Here is a 16,461-nt window from a genome sequence, read left to right on the forward strand (position 1 = left end):
GGAAGACGGTCAGCGCTCGAGAACTCTCGAACGAGGCACAGAACGCTGTACCCCGTTTCGTAAGCTGGCCTAGGAAGCGGAAAGGTACTCGTCTCCGAGGGTAGCGGAGCACAGGTAGCTAGACTCGGATCGGAGTGTCTACCTGTCGCGGCGCCGGTATTTTATACTCGCCCGGGTGGTACGCTAGGGAGGGGAGGCCGATTCCCGCGTGAGCCGCGCCGCCGGCGGAGCGGAGCGGAATCGGCGTGGCGGTAAGCGTGCTCGCGCTCGGAGGCGCTCGGCTCCCCTCGGTTTCTGTCGGAGACCCGGGAAGATGTCGGTGCGGCGGAGTGCCGCGCACACGATCGGAGTTAAGTCGTTTAAAAGTAAGGTGGGCGCACCGCGCCCTTTCCTCGCCTGATGGAGATCGTCGGGCGGCATCCGGCAGTTCTTCGCCGGGAATGATGCATGTGTGGGGGTGCATCGTTACAACCTTGTTAGACCTGACGAGATCAATGCTTAAATCGGCGTGCTTGCCACAAAGGTTCTGGGCTGAAGCGGTGACCACTGCAGCTTATATCAAGAACAGAGTATGCCATTCGACAATTAATGATCAAATCCCGTTCACAGTGTGGACCGAGAGAGTACCGAGCGTACGTCACCTAAAGGTTTATGGTTGCCTAGCCTACGCGAGACTACCCGATCAGGGACGTAAGAAGCTCGACGACAGAGCGGTCGAATGCATATTCGTTGGTTACGCTACCCAGACAAGGGGATACCGATTGTGGTGCCCACAGAAACGGGATATTATTGTAACAAAGCACGTTAAATTCGCTGAAGACAAAACGGGATACGAGTGGATTTACAAAACGACATCGCAAGCATTCAAACACAACGAAGCCTGGTCCAAAAATGATCATGATTCGACTACGGAAGAGGAAGAGCCCGTGCTGGAATTAAAATCTTCAGGTGGCCGAAAGAAAAGTCCGGCGGAACTATCCGAAGATTCCGAAGAAAAAACGTGGAGCGTCCCCGACGAACAAGAGATAGTGGGGGTGCGAGATTCAGAGAAAACTCCAAGAGGTAGACCTAAGAAGAAAATTCGCAATCCATATGGGAGGAAAGGAAAGCCTAAAAATAAAGAAATTCAACGCATATTTGATGCCGAATACTCGACTGACACGAGTGATGTAGAAGCAAACCTAATAGAGATAAACGAGCCGCAGAATATTAATGAAGCATTAACCTCTCCACAAGCCAAACATTGGAAACGCGCCATTAAAGAAGAATTGAGCAGTTTGATGCAGAGAAGAACATGGGAGACTACCCAATTGCCAGAAGGAAAGAGATGCATCGGTAGCAGGTGGGTTTTCAAGCTGAAGACAGACGCTGACGGAAAAATCACGAGGTATAAAGCTAGACTAGTAGCGCGAGGCTTTGCCCAAAAAAAAGGAATCGATTACAGTGAGACATTTTCACCCGTGGCAAACATCTCAGTAATCAGGCTATTACTAGCATTACCAGTCGAACTTCAGTGGCACACAAGACACATCGACGTCAAGAACGCATACTTGTACGGAAAACTACGAGAGGAAATTTATATGAGATTGCCGTCTTTTTACAACGTTGAGGAAGGAGAAGTAGTCAAGCTATTGCGTCCAATTTATGGACTGAAACAATCGGGAAGGAATTGGAACGAGGAGTTAGACGAATTTATCACTAAGATGGGATTCAAGAGACTGAAATCATCAAATTGCACTTACCGGAAGGGATAGCTAATAATCGTTGTATACGTAGACGATATCTTCATGTTTGCAAAGAAATTGGATACAATTATAGAAGCGGTAGAAACTATCGCCAAAAGATACGAGATAAAGGATCTTGGCGAGATACATTATGCAGTAGGAGTAAAGCTAGATCGGCAGAAAACTAACACTGTGAAATTAACTCAAAGAGCCTACATCGAATCAACTTTAGAAAAATACAACATGCAAGAGTGCAGAGGAGCATCAACGCCATTGGACCCAGGGATGAAGATAAGCAAGAGAGATTGCCCAGAGACACATGAAGAAAAAGAGAAAATGTTGCATATACCATACAGAGAGTTAATAGGATCATTGATGTACCTGGCGCAGTGTACGAGACCGGATATTGCCTTCGCAACTTCGAAACTATCGCAGTATAATTCTAATCCTGGAAATGCTCACTGGCATCAAGCAAAACACATTTTACGATACTTGAGTAAAACCAGAGATCTCGGAATAGTCTACGAAGCTGGAGGTGAAAGGAAGATCCGAGTATATTGCGACGCGGACTGGGCTGGAGACGTAGACGATAGACATTCCTATTCTGGAGTCGTGGTAATGATAGGAAGAAGCACCATTCATTGGCGGTCAACGAAACAAAATTGCCTGTCATCCTCCACAATGGAGGCAGAATACGTAGCGCTGTCGAGTGGGGTCAAGGAAATAATTTGGTTAAACATGTTTTTGTCTGAACTTAAACTTTGTAATTACTTCACAGGTTTCCAAATATTCTGTGACAATAGAGCAGCGATAGATTTCTCCAAAAGCAGGGTGGAGAAAAACCGAACGAAACACATCGACATCTCCTACCACATGGTGAGAGAAAAGGTCGAGGATGGACTATTGGAATTACTATACGTGCCATCCAGCGAGAATCCGGCGGATGTGATGACCAAGGGATTAAAGCGGATCGCTCATAATCACTGCGTGAGAAGGATGGGTCTGGACTTCGCAAAGTGGGGGATTGATGGATAATTGCTTGCCCAGATAGTAACTCATGGGTGGCGCACGCATCGATCGATCGCTCTAGGATTCACACTGACAGACAATCGATAGACAATCGATTGTCGCCGTGTCGTTGTACCTTTGTGAGGCGCACGCGCTCTCTATATTCTTTTGCCTCGTGCCGCGAGCACGCCTGTACTACATTCTCATTCTCACTGTGTCTGTAAAGAGAGCCGTCGCCGACTATATCGCAATAAATCATTTTTTATTTCTTTATACGCAAACCGGCCTTGCTTTTTCATAAATTCATAAATTATGAGCTAGGTTCAGAGTTTGTAATCCACATTCCTGCAAGTAGTATATTTCTAAACCGTATTTTTAGCGGCAATTCATTAATTATTAGTTGGATGGGCCACATAGAACTTTTGCTACTTTTAGAAATAGGTGCACCATCTAAATTAAAATTAAAAGTTAATAATACTGTTTTTTCGCGTTTATTATTGTAAAGCCTTCTATATAATTCACCGTCGTGAATATCAACGATATTATTTAAATTTTTATTTTTTAGCTTATTCTCAATATTCTTAATGTTTTGAAATAATAATTTGCGCACATTTGAATTTTGTAAAAGAACCTGTACTTAATATTTTACATCTGTACTTACGAAACAGTTGGAAGAATTAATACTCATTTTATATGTCTCTTGACATTTCTCGCAATGCCGATAAGTAGTTGTTAACAAATCTTTTCTATAAAATTTGTCTAATAAACAATTGCATTTACTACAATAAAATATATATTGAAATAATTTTCTGGAGGATCCAAACGTTTGCTTATCACATATTTCGAATTCATGAAATTTGAAAACTTAGGACCCGCCCAAATACTTGCCATATTAAATAAGACAAACCTTGCTTCATCTGAACTATTGAAACGAACACAGTAACTGTGTATCATTTGCACAACTTCATCAACAGTTGTTTTAGAACTTTCAAACATTATGGTATTGTCATGTTTTATGTTTGCGTCATTAATAATTGTTGCTTCAGTATGACAAGGACCATTATCCTCGATTCCTTCCTCCATATGTTTGTTCTGAAATAAATCTTCATCTATAGAGCAAATCTTGTCGTTTTCACTGTTGTTGCATCCGTCACAATTTATAGTAGTATCATCAATTTCTTCAGAGACATCAAGCATCTCTTTGTTTTCGTACGTATTATTACGTGAAGTAGTATTTGATTTAGATGTTTCAATATAATCTTTTTTAAAATGTAAATACGTTTCTTTTGATTCATATTTACTACGATTATCTGTAAAAAGACACATATTATTATTGATTAAATAACAAATTATGCATGTGTGTATACTCCTATATATTAGATGTATAACACACACACACACGCACGCACACGCAAGCACGCACGCACGCACGCACGCACGCACGCACGCACGCACGCACGCAGGCACGCACGCACGCACGCACACACACACGCACACATGTATATACATACGTTTACTAAAATCCTGCCACCGTCTCCATGTTTGTTTTGTTAATTCGGTATAGTTAAACGGCCTGACTGGCAAGTTTTATTAAGTATATCACAACGACGTTTCGACCACTAATTTGGGTCCTTTTCAAGTTATTTTAACAATGCTGGAATGCGAGAAAGAAGAATATATAAGAAATTTAAAAATAAAAATTAAACAAACATTACGCGTTGAACGGATTTATCGGTAAATGGGACTTACATGGATCATTGTGCGTCAATTATATAAAATTCGTGGCGGGTCGGAAAAATACGACGGTCTCATGTGAGGCCGAAAAAACTAATGATACATTATCGCAAATACAGTAAACATAGAAGGAGAACTTAAAGTGAATATTATCGCAAAAAGAAGTAAACATAGAAGGAGAACTTAAAGTGAAGAAATTATTTGATCATAGACCAATGGCAGGTTTTCAGTGTCTTTCTGTGAGTTGATTGCCCCTTTATGTTTTTTAATAAATATCATTTCAGAAATTTTTCACGTTTTTTTAAATTTTGTTCTTTGTGTAAGATTGTAACATCCTGCCATTTGAAATTATGGTCGCAATCTGTTCTATGCTTACTGACGACCGAATGTTGGTTGGGGAGTTTTTTTATGTCTGCGCGATGCTCTTTTATACGCGTTTCTAAATGTTGCTTCGTTTGTCCGATATAGCATGCATCGCAATCAGAACAGTCGAGTTTATAAACGACATCAGTGCATCTCCTGATCTCCAATTTATCCTTCCCTTTCCTGATTAGTGTATCCATTTTCTTAGGGACCGTATACAAGGTGTTCAAACCGTAATTTTTGAACGTACGGCGTAATCCCTCACTAAAGGTTTTTACGTAGGGGATTACGTAGGGGATAATTTCTGAAATTCTTCTTTGAATGTGTTTGTTCACCAACAGGTCCGGAAAACAGTTATTGGACAATATGCACGGAGAAAAAGTTACGGTTGCTACAACAAAATAATAATGTTAATTTTCGCCCATCCATACAAAAGGGTTATGGGAACCATAGTACTCTGGAAGTGACCTATGGTTTCCATATGGTTTCCATATGGTTGCCCTAACCTTAGTGAGGGTAGCTACTATATGGATGTTGCAACCATAATATATGGATGTTACAACCATAATAAACAAATATTCACCCGACAAAAAAAATTATTTATTTCAAAATTTTATTACTATTTTTTAACTAAATTTGTTTTTTAAGATGCAGTCTATAATTATAAATATTTTCTCGTATTTAAAAACACATATAAAAACACACTTACCTTGGTGGGATTCGAACTCGGGACCTCTGGATTGTGAGCCAACTGCCTTACGTGGTAGACCACTTCTTAATTTAATGTTAGTGTTATATATAGTCTACATATGTCAACCAGCGCAAATATATAATTTTTCAAAAATCATCTTAAGAAACAAATTCAGTTTAAAAAGAGTAATAAAATTTTGAATTGGATATATAATATAATCGGATATAATATTTCTTATAATGTCGGGTGAATGTCAGAAACCGGTGTCGGCTCATTACGAAATTTTGTGTTCGTAAATATATTTATGAAAAAAGTATATTTATAAAGACCTATCTACATAAGACGCAGAACGCGAGTCGCAAGACACACGCACAGTCTACGTGTCAATCTAACCTCTATACACAAAGAGGTTAGATTGACATATAGACTGTGTGTGTGCTTGCGACTCGCGTTCTGCGTCTTATATAGATAAGCCTTAAAGTTAAAACATCCTTATCAAATCCACTTTATTCGATGCAAAAATTATTTTGCGCGCGCAATGGAACTAAACTCTCAATCATGCAGGGATTCAGTGCTGTACCGTGCAGCTATATCTTATGGATCTCTCAACCATAATAGTTGTGCTGCAGACCACATAAGAAGGATAGCAATAATCCTTTGGTTGAGGCAACCATATACGAGGGTATTATAATCGAATGTTACGTATCGTAAGAACTACGGTTATGACAACTGTATAAATGGGCATATCTTAACAGCTACATTGAATGTAATATCAATTTAACTTGAATTTACATACATTTCTCTTTTAATCATAGAGAACATTGTTGTAACAACCGTAACAATTTTCTCCGTGTGGTTTTCACTAACTTGATGTTCTCATCGTGAAACTGTTCATCCGACAATAGTATGGCCTGGTCAACCAAATTAATGACCGTGTTAATCTTGTATTTCAAGGGATGACTGGAGAAAAAAATTAATATACCTGCCAGAGAACGTTGGTTTTCGATACCAACAACTAAAGTTTTTACTCCACTGCCGACGTTGGGGCCTATTTCCTCCACACATCCTAAATTTTCGATACAATATTGAACTGCGCAACACGCGTTTAAATCGAACATTGGACAATTACAAACACCGTTGCCAATGTTTGTTTTTGAACCTAGAGATTAAGGACATTAACTACACGATTGCTTATTTACGATCTGAGGGGCAAAGGATTGAAGACGCGTTATACGTTTCTCTACCGGCATGTACAGTAAAAGATTTTTTCCTATATAACAGAAACAAGATATTTTACTTCGACAACTTGACCAGATGCATATTAATGAAAAAATTTAATAACTTAAAAATTAAACATAACAAACAAGTTGAGACTTTCCATAATATTGACACGAATAAATGGATCGTTAACATTAGTAACAGACAGATCCCTGAAAATATTTTAAAGATGCTAAGTCTTGGTAGCAGGTTCGGACTACCTGTCAATCAATACAATAGGAATGACCGATCAAAAATTGTCTTAGATGTTCTTAGATGTCTTAGATGTCTTGTTTCAAATTCTCTCCATGATTTCATATAAACAAACAAGAGATCTAATTCTCTAGATAAATACATCTTATCGCAGTTTTCGTTATGCAAAAAATATCTCACAAACAACCCTGACATTCTGTTTACGAATGCTGACAAAGGTCAGACCACTGTCATCATGGATAGACAAGACTATATTATGCAAATGAAAGCCTTGCTTAACGATCAGTCTACATACAGAAAATTAAACAGAAATCCGTTGAATAAAATCACCTCGCAATTAAACTGTTTAGTGAAATCATGGAAGAACAACGGTATTATTGACGCGAGGGCTTACAATTATCTGAACTGCACAAACGGTAACCTCCCCCGTTGCTATGGACTTCCGAAGATCCACAAGGAGGGCTATCCGTTACGCATAATTGTATCTGCCGTTGGAAGCCCCCTTTATAATATTGCCTCATATCTGCACAACATTCTGAGTAAAGCAGTTGTGAAGCCGTCTTCCCATGTTAAAGATAGTTGGTCGTTCGTGGAGAGTATGAAGCAACACAGCATTCCCCCTGACCACGTCCTGGTCTCTCTCGATGTCGTTGCGTTATTCACGAACATACCCATAGAACTTGTTCTGACCGGAATCGAAAAAAGATGGGATGCGATATCGGGAGAGACCCGGATGAATCTGGACCAATTTCTACACGCTATCAGAATGATTCTTAACTCCACTAGTTTTTCCTTTGACGGTGAGTTCTACGAACTGCAGATCTTCGGTAGTCCAATGGGTTCCCCCCTCTCGCCTATTTTAGCCGATATCGTTATGGACGATTTAGAGACTTGCTGCCTTCAATCCTTTGATTTTCATATCGAGATTTTTCTCCGTTATGTCGATGACATTTTTATGTGCATTCTGCATTCGAAACTTAATGAGGTTGTCCGTACGTTTAACAACTATCATCCGCGTCTCAAATTCACGTATGAACTTGAGAAGAACAACACCCTGAATTTTTTAAACACGTCTGTTTTTAGACACGGCAACTGTTTGTTCACCAACTGGTATCAAAAACCAACGTTCTCTGGCAGGTATATTAATTTTTTCTCCAGTCATCCCTTGAAATACAAGATTAACACGGTCATTAATTTGGTTGACCAGGCCATACTATTGTCGGATGAACAGTTTCACGATGAGAACATCAAGTTAGTGAAAACCACACGGAGAAAATTGTTATGGTTGTTACAACAATGTTCTCTATGATTAAAAGAGAAATGTATGTAAATTCAAGTTAAATTGATATTACATTCAATGTAGCTGTTAAGATATGCCCATTTATACAGTTGTCATAACCGTAGTTCTTACGATACGTAACATTCGATTATAATACCCTCGTATATGGTTGCCTCAACCAAAGGATTATTGCTATCCCTCTTATGTGGTCTGCAGCACAACTATTATGGTTGAGAGATCCATAAGATATAGCTGCACGGTACAGCACTGAATCCCTGCATGATTGAGAGTTTAGTTCCATTGCGCGCGCAAAATAATTTTTGCATCGAATAAAGTGGATTTGATAAGGATGTTTTAACTTTAAGGCTTATCTATATAAGACGCAGAACGCGAGTCGCAAGCACACACACAGTCTACATGTCAATCTAACCTCTTTGTGTATAGAGGTTAGATTGACACGTAGACTGTGCGTGTGTCTTGCGACTCGCGTTCTGCGTCTTATGTAGATAGGTCTTTATAAATATACTTTTTTCATAAATATATTTACGAACACAAAATTTCGTAATGAGCCGACACCGGTTTCTGACATTCACCCGACATTATAAGAAATATTATATCCGATTATATTATATATCCAATTCAAAATTTTATTACTCTTTTTAAACTGAATTTGTTTCTTAAGATGATTTTTGAAAAATTATATATTTGCGCTGGTTGACATATGTAGACTATATATAACACTAACATTAAATTAAGAAGTGGTCTACCACGTAAGGCAGTTGGCTCACAATCCAGAGGTCCCGAGTTCGAATCCCACCAAGGTAAGTGTGTTTTTATATGTGTTTTTAAATACGAGAAAATATTTATAATTATAGACTGCATCTTAAAAAACAAATTTAGTTAAAAAATAGTAATAAAATTTTGAAATAAATAATTTTTTTTGTCGGGTGAATATTTGTTTATTATGGTTGTAACATCCATATATTATGGTTGCAACATCCATATAGTAGCTACCCTCACTAAGGTTAGGGCAACCATATGGAAACCATATGGAAACCATAGGTCACTTCCAGAGTACTATGGTTCCCATAACCCTTTTGTATGGATGGGCGAAAATTAACATTATTATTTTGTTGTAGCAACCGTAACTTTTTCTCCGTGCATATTGTCCAATAACTGTTTTCCGGACCTGTTGGTGAACAAACACATTCAAAGAAGAATTTCAGAAATTAACAAACGATCGAATAATGAGTATAGCGCTAACAACGAGGACAGTGCATTTACTCTTGATCTGAAAAATTATGTTCCCATCCCCTACGTAAAAACCTTTAGTGAGGGATTACGCCGTACGTTCAAAAATTACGGTTTGAACACCTTGTATACGGTCCCTAAGAAAATGGATACACTAATCAGGAAAGGGAAGGATAAATTGGAGATCAGGAGATGCACTGATGTCGTTTATAAACTCGACTGTTCTGATTGCGATGCATGCTATATCGGACAAACGAAGCAACATTTAGAAACGCGTATAAAAGAGCATCGCGCAGACATCAAAAAACTCCCCAACCAACATTCGGTCGTCAGTAAGCATAGAACAGATTGCGACCATAATTTCAAATGGCAGGATGTTACAATCTTACACAAAGAACAAAATTTAAAAAAACGTGAAAAATTTCTGAAATGATATTTATTAAAAAACATAAAGGGGCAATCAACTCACAGAAAGACACTGAAAACCTGCCATTGGTCTATGATCAAATAATTTCTTCACTTTAAATTCTCCTTCTATGTTTACTTCTTTTTGCGATAATATTCACTTTAAGTTCTCCTTCTATGTTTACTGTATTTGCGATAATGTATCATTAGTTTTTTCGGCCTCACATGAGACCGTCGTATTTTTCCGACCCGCCACGAATTTTATATAATTGACGCACAATGATCCATGTAAGTCCCATTTACCGATAAATCCGTTCAACGCGTAATGTTTGTTTAATTTTTATTTTTAAATTTCTTATTTATTCTTCTTTCTCGCATTCCAGCATTGTTAAAATAACTTGAAAAGGACCCAAATTAGTGGTCGAAACGTCGTTGTGATATACTTAATAAAACTTGCCAGTCAGGCCGTTTAACTATACCGAATTATTATTTCATCACTGGCGAATAATTCTTATTGAATATTTGTTTTGTTACTAAAAGAATTTTACTATTTTTATCCAAAAAAAGTTTATTGTATTTTTTTTTTAAAGATAAATTATCTTTATCCATTTTATCTAATTTTGAATTAATTGCTTATAATTAAAAGGAATCGTTATTCATAAAGATGGATTGAAATTGTTTATAGGATTCAGATTGTGTAAAGCGTATGGATCATCAACATACACATATAATAGACGGAGCATCCCTGTAAAAAAATACGCGCATCGCTATAGTCCACGCACCACGCATGCGCACAAAGATCTGGCAGAAAGATTTCCCTCTATTTTCCGTATTAACACTGCCGAGTGGCAACAGCACGTACAAACATGTTCACTTACGTTAAATTTGAAGACGGAATAAAAGCAATTGTGGATACAAAGGACATAGTAGATTTTAATATAAAAGACATACAATATGATAAAAAATACCAAGTTAAATGAGACGATGGTCACTTTTATTACGGAATAATAGGACGAATGCAACAGAAAGCAATTCTAGAAGGTATATATATAGTATATAGTATTAGGGTAAGAAACTCAATAATGTTATATCTTGAAAATTTTAATCTCTTAGTAAGAATTGTATTCTTAACCCTATTTCCTCCAACCATGCCCTTTCGTATCACGCGAGTTACTCCAGACAGTAATCAATATTAGCAACATTTATTTATTTTTTTAAGTTGGAAAATATTGTTTGTAAAGTATTATATAATGATAATTTTTAAAATAATGCTTTCTATTTAATGATACAAGTCAACGGAAACATTATTTTATATTTATTATTATAAAATATAGTTAGGTTAAATGAGGTTAGAATTTTGAATAATGCTTGTATTATCGTTACATTACAAATAGGAAGCATTCGACATAAAGTGCACCGTGTTGATACTGGCATAATAAAATACTAATGTTAAATAATTTATTTGTAAGACTTCCCTTTACAGTAAATATCAGACGTTATATAATCGTTTAGATTTATGAAAGATCATATATAACTGCCAAGTATAAAGTAATGTAATTGCATACTATAATGTAGTGTATATAATTGGCCTTATTTTAAAAAATAAAAAAGTATATACTAAAGAGTACTATATTTTATAATATAATATTAAATATATTATTTTGTACACTTTTTTTTAATATTATGCATGTATATAACATATATTTATAAATTTATTTATGAAAATAATCACGATCATTCTGTACCAAATATCTTTTTTTATATGATAGAAACCAAAGAAGCAGTTGACGTAAAAATAAAATGTAAAAGAGTAGCGTTTTCGCCTCTGAATCTTTGCATCTCAGCAACAGAAGTTGAAAGTGAATCAGACGTTGACGCCAAAAATGTAACTTTTTTATAAATACATGTTTGAAAATATTTTATTTTCTTTCCAAAGTAGACTTTCAACAAAAAGTTACACTAAATTTTTTCAGAGCTTAAAAAGAGACGATATAAAGAACAGAAATAGGATCGTAACGATATACAAACAATTAGAATCAAAAGCCATGCGAGTATACAGAAACTAATATAAGGCTTTCAAAGACCTAAGCTTGGATCGCATGGCTTTTGATTCTAATTGTTTGTATATCGTTACGATCCTATTTCTCTTATTATTATTTATTCACGTCGCCTGAGAAAGACGTTTCAAACTATTATTAACCGGTTATTGCGATAAATATTACCACATGCCTCGGTGGTCGAATTGGTACGACGCCCTACACGGAATGAGGGAGGTTCCAGGTTCGAACCCTGGCTGAGGTAATATTTTTCGCAATAAATTTTTTTACAGTTTTTAGATAATTAAATCGAGTCGATTTAATTCCGGGGAGGGAAAGGTTTTTAATTCTAACAATTACTGTGTTTTAAGTCCGACAAATAATCGGCGCGCAGTTTGTCGGAAAAATTATATGTATATATATAGACATATATGTATACAGAAACTAATATAAGGCTTTCAAAGACCTAAGCTTGGATCGCATGGCTTTTGATTCTAATCCTTTGCAACTTGTTGGCAGTTTAATTGTTTCACAGTTTTTTAACTATTAATGTTCAAACTGTTATAAAAATAACATTTTTTAAAGAATTACTTGAATCTATTTTAAATTAACAGCAGCAATGTATTAAAACTTGAATTTTATTGATTTTGTAAAATTTAATATTTAAACGTTTTTTTTAATGTAATATTTCATGGTGTAGAATGACTTATTATACAAAATCTATATTGTGTCATATATAATTTATGTAATCTATGTATATATTTTTTATATAAAGTGTGCAGATGGTACTATAAATAGAAGTCAATTCGATTTCGGCTACAAATAAAAAAAAGGAGGTATATCTGCGAACAAAACTGGATTAGATAATACATCTAATGTAATAAATAACATGTATTTCTCAAGCAAGGTCGGAAAGAGAGGAGACAAGGAAGTAAATAGGATAGAAAATAATGAAATTGTAAGCGATAAAAAATTTCATTTAAGATTATTGAAAAGTAATATGAATGAAATTTGTAGCCTTTTAATGCATAAAAATTAAGCAGTAATATAAATTGATTTAATATAAAATTAATCCAGAAATAATTTATTTACAGAGCGATCATACTGCATTAGAATATAAATCTAATAAAAACAGTGAATTTGAAAAAAAGGTAAAAATATTTTAATATTTTTCAATAACATTAATAAAGATTCATTGATTTAATAGATAAAAAAAATAAATATTTTTAAAACAAAGGTAAACTGATTTAATAGATAAAAATATAACTAAGTTATTCATATTAATTTATAGATAGAAAAATTGCAAAGAATGAATAAAGATCTGCAAAGACAAAATTTGAAATTAAAGAATGAAATTAAAAATAAAGAACAAGTCATTAATGATTTAATGAATTTAAATATGCAACTTCAAAGAAAAGTGATCTCAGAATATCCCAAAGTTCATGAGAAAAATGAGGAAATTCAAATAAAAGTCTTGAGTAATTTCGATAAACTCATGCGTACGTATCTCTTACTATTAGTAAATCTTCTATTTATATAATATTTCTTTCAAATAAAATAATTTTTTTTTAAATAATAGACATAGTGTCCGAATATTAAAAAAAAATCCTATGACGCAACAAAATCAAGTTGGACAGCTTCCTGTAGGTTATAGAAATATTGAACGTAACGAGGTAGATATGAAAACTATTTAACTTTTAATAGTGTTTTCCTAGAGTCCCTCTAATCAGAGTCTGGCCATACAGTAACAAATTTTGATTGGCTCGCCATTTCTTGGCAAAAGCAAGAGAAAAAGAAAGAGATATAAGAGAGAAAGAGAAACAGATATGAATATATATCGCTTTCTTTTTCTCTTTTATATCCTTCTCTCTCCCAGAATTTTACTAAAACTGCAAGTTGGCCAAACTCTGATTAGAGGGACTCTACTGTCTTCCGAATTGGAAATAGTTATTTATGTCACACGTGCGTGAAAAGTGGCCCATTCCGCGCGCGTATAAGTTTTGCTGTACTTATAGGTTTATCTTGGTTATGGAGTATACATATGTGCACGTCAATATGATACAGTATGTGTAATCTCAAAATCATTACCACAGTGAAAATTATCACATTACCACAGTGATAATCTGCAAAACAATCTAACTATGTGAAATTTCTTAAGTATGTTCTGAAAAAGAGGATTCAAAATCACCATAGGAATGGAAAGGCAAAATTTTCTATAATTTTCTATCAATTATTTTAAGCAGGGAGGCCTGCTGTGCAAATTGCTATAGATGCGTATGATATGCGGCTCTCAGTTCTTTTATACCTGAAATAAGCGTTTAAAAATGTTAATAAATAGTATTGTATATTATAAATTCGTATACAGAAAAACTCTTTAGTAGAAATGTCAAATCTCATGAGTATACGTATTGCAGTATATACGTACGAATAGTTTATTAATTAGCAACTTACCTGAAGGACACGGAAACAGCAATTTGTATTGTAAGTAAATTTCTTCCATCTCAGCACTGATGAAGATGCTGCACAAAACACCGTGATATGCTATCTATAACATAAATATAGAATATAATTCATCACTGAAAATAAAGAATTTAATACTTCTTCGAATATTGCTAGGAATGTTATTGAACTGCATTCTTGTATATTTACGAAATATAAAAATACACAATACTTACTGACATTGCATTCGACATAAAGCTCAAAGAAGCATGTTTCTGAATTAAAAATAAATTATTACGCTGACACATTACGAGAGGTTAGTAAATCTGTCAAAACGGTGGTATGCAAGGCAAACTTATACGGAACGATATAATATAATTATTAATAATTACATTATATTATATTCTTCAGTTTTGCTTTACACTTCATTGCCGTTTCTCAGATGTATCCAGTCATAACGTATGAATATTTAAGATACGCTTGATCTAACTGTGCGCGATTGTACGGTGCGCGATTGTAACAGTGCGCGATTGTAACGGTGCGCGATTGTAACGGTGCGCTATTGTAACGGTGCGCTATTGTACGGTGCGCGACTTTATGTGTCCAATAGTACTGTGTGCAATTGCAACGTGCGCAATTGTACTGTGCGCCAGTGAAGGCTTCTCAATGCAGAGGCCAAGTGCCTTTTCGCTTTACGGCGCACAATAATTTGTTCGGCAATTATATGCCATTCGCAATAGTAATTGCGACAGTTAACGTTTTACGCGGGCGTTCCCAGTTGTTACGGACGTCGCGAGAGGTAATACAACGCACCCGATTTACGCTCGCGAAACTTAGCACGGCTACGATACATATACGGCGTGTAATAGATCTTACTCGTACGACGATCCCCGAGAGACTGCCTCGAGTCCCGCGTCTTGCTGTGGCTCCCCACTTTTGGAGTCTATCCTCACTCCGACCATACGGCCGCTTTCTCTTTTGGTAATTTTCCACGCTACGCAGTTACAATAGGTGTTTACCGCTTTTGGCCGCGACAGGTGTTCGCCAGATGTTCGCGGTGGAAATTTCCACGCCCTTCGCCTTACGGGCGACGCTCTTTCTCTTCCCCAAGGTGGCGGTTTTTCACCCCCTTTACTATGCATATTACCACGTCGCCGACCTGCGCGCACGTCGCATCCCGGGTTACTATTACGACTTCCGGACTGACTTCTCGAAGAAGATGTCCGGGTATACCTGGTGCGGTCCGCCGTCGACGGCGACCCCCTCTGACTATATTGGGGTATCTGGTAGGCCTGTTCCCGGGTTCGGTTTTCGGCGATGACTTCCGGTTGTCGAGATCGCCAACGGTAATGTATCTCGGATACCGCGCCCCGGACCTTGACGCCGACCCTATCTGCACGCGTACCAGGTCTCCGTGAGTGGTCAGGGCTACTTTATTCTCGGCGCCGACGCTCGGTTGCCGAGATCGCGGACGGTAACGTATCTCGAGTTCTACTGCGCGGACCTTGACGCAAACCCTATTTGCACGCGTACCAGGTCTTGGTGAGTGGTCAGGGCCACTTTATTCCCGGCAATGTCTCACGATTATCGAGATCGCCGACGGTCGGGTATCTCATGCTCTACGGATCGGACCTCGACGCCGACCGCGTCTGCATGCTTTCCGAGCTTCCCTGAGTGGTCAGGGCCATGTTATTCTCGGCGATGACTCCCGGTCGCCGAGATCTCCGACAGTCGGGTATCTCGCGTTTTACGTGTTGGACTTCGACGCCGACCCCATCTGCACGCTTTTCGGGTTCCCCTACGTGGTCAGGGCCACTTTGCTCCCGGAGATGACTCGCGGTTTCCGAGATCGCCGACGGTCGGGTATCTCGCGTTCTACGTGTCGGACTTCGACGCCGACCCCATCTGCACGCTTCCCGGGTCCCCCTGAACGGTCAGGGCCGCTTTGTTCCCGGAGATGACTCGCGGTTCTCGAGATCGCCGACGGTCGGGTATCGCGCGTTCTACGGGTCGGACCTCGACGCCGACCTCGACTGCACGTTTCCCGGGTCTCTCTGAGTG

General features: G+C 37.5%; 1 protein-coding gene and 1 long non-coding RNA gene across 2 annotated transcripts; both read left to right on the top strand.

Annotated features, from left to right (window-relative positions):
• The first annotated feature begins 7,225 nt into the window (after nt 1–7,225).
• Nucleotides 7,226–8,299, top strand: LOC143907315 (uncharacterized). Its single transcript, XM_077423996.1, has one exon. It carries the CDS (start codon nt 7,226–7,228, stop codon nt 8,297–8,299), a length of 1,074 nt encoding a protein of 357 aa, XP_077280122.1.
• A 5,265-nt stretch (nt 8,300–13,564) lies between these two features.
• LOC143907087 (uncharacterized) lies at nt 13,565–14,047 on the top strand. Its single transcript, XR_013259717.1, has 2 exons — nt 13,565–13,634; nt 13,977–14,047. It is a non-coding gene; the product is annotated as an uncharacterized LOC143907087 (long non-coding RNA).
• The last annotated feature ends 2,414 nt before the right edge of the window (nt 14,048–16,461 follow it).

Source organism: Temnothorax americanus, unplaced genomic scaffold (assembly GCF_048541705.1).
Source record: "Temnothorax americanus isolate GAGA-0224 unplaced genomic scaffold, ASM4854170v1 Scaffold8, whole genome shotgun sequence".
Lineage (NCBI taxonomy): Eukaryota > Metazoa > Arthropoda > Insecta > Hymenoptera > Formicidae > Temnothorax > Temnothorax americanus.

What these genes read in the sequence shown, in the direction of transcription:
- LOC143907315 (XM_077423996.1), top strand. Translation starts at nt 7,226, where the DNA reads ATGGATAGACAAGACTATATTATGCAAATGAAAGCCTTGCTTAACGAT.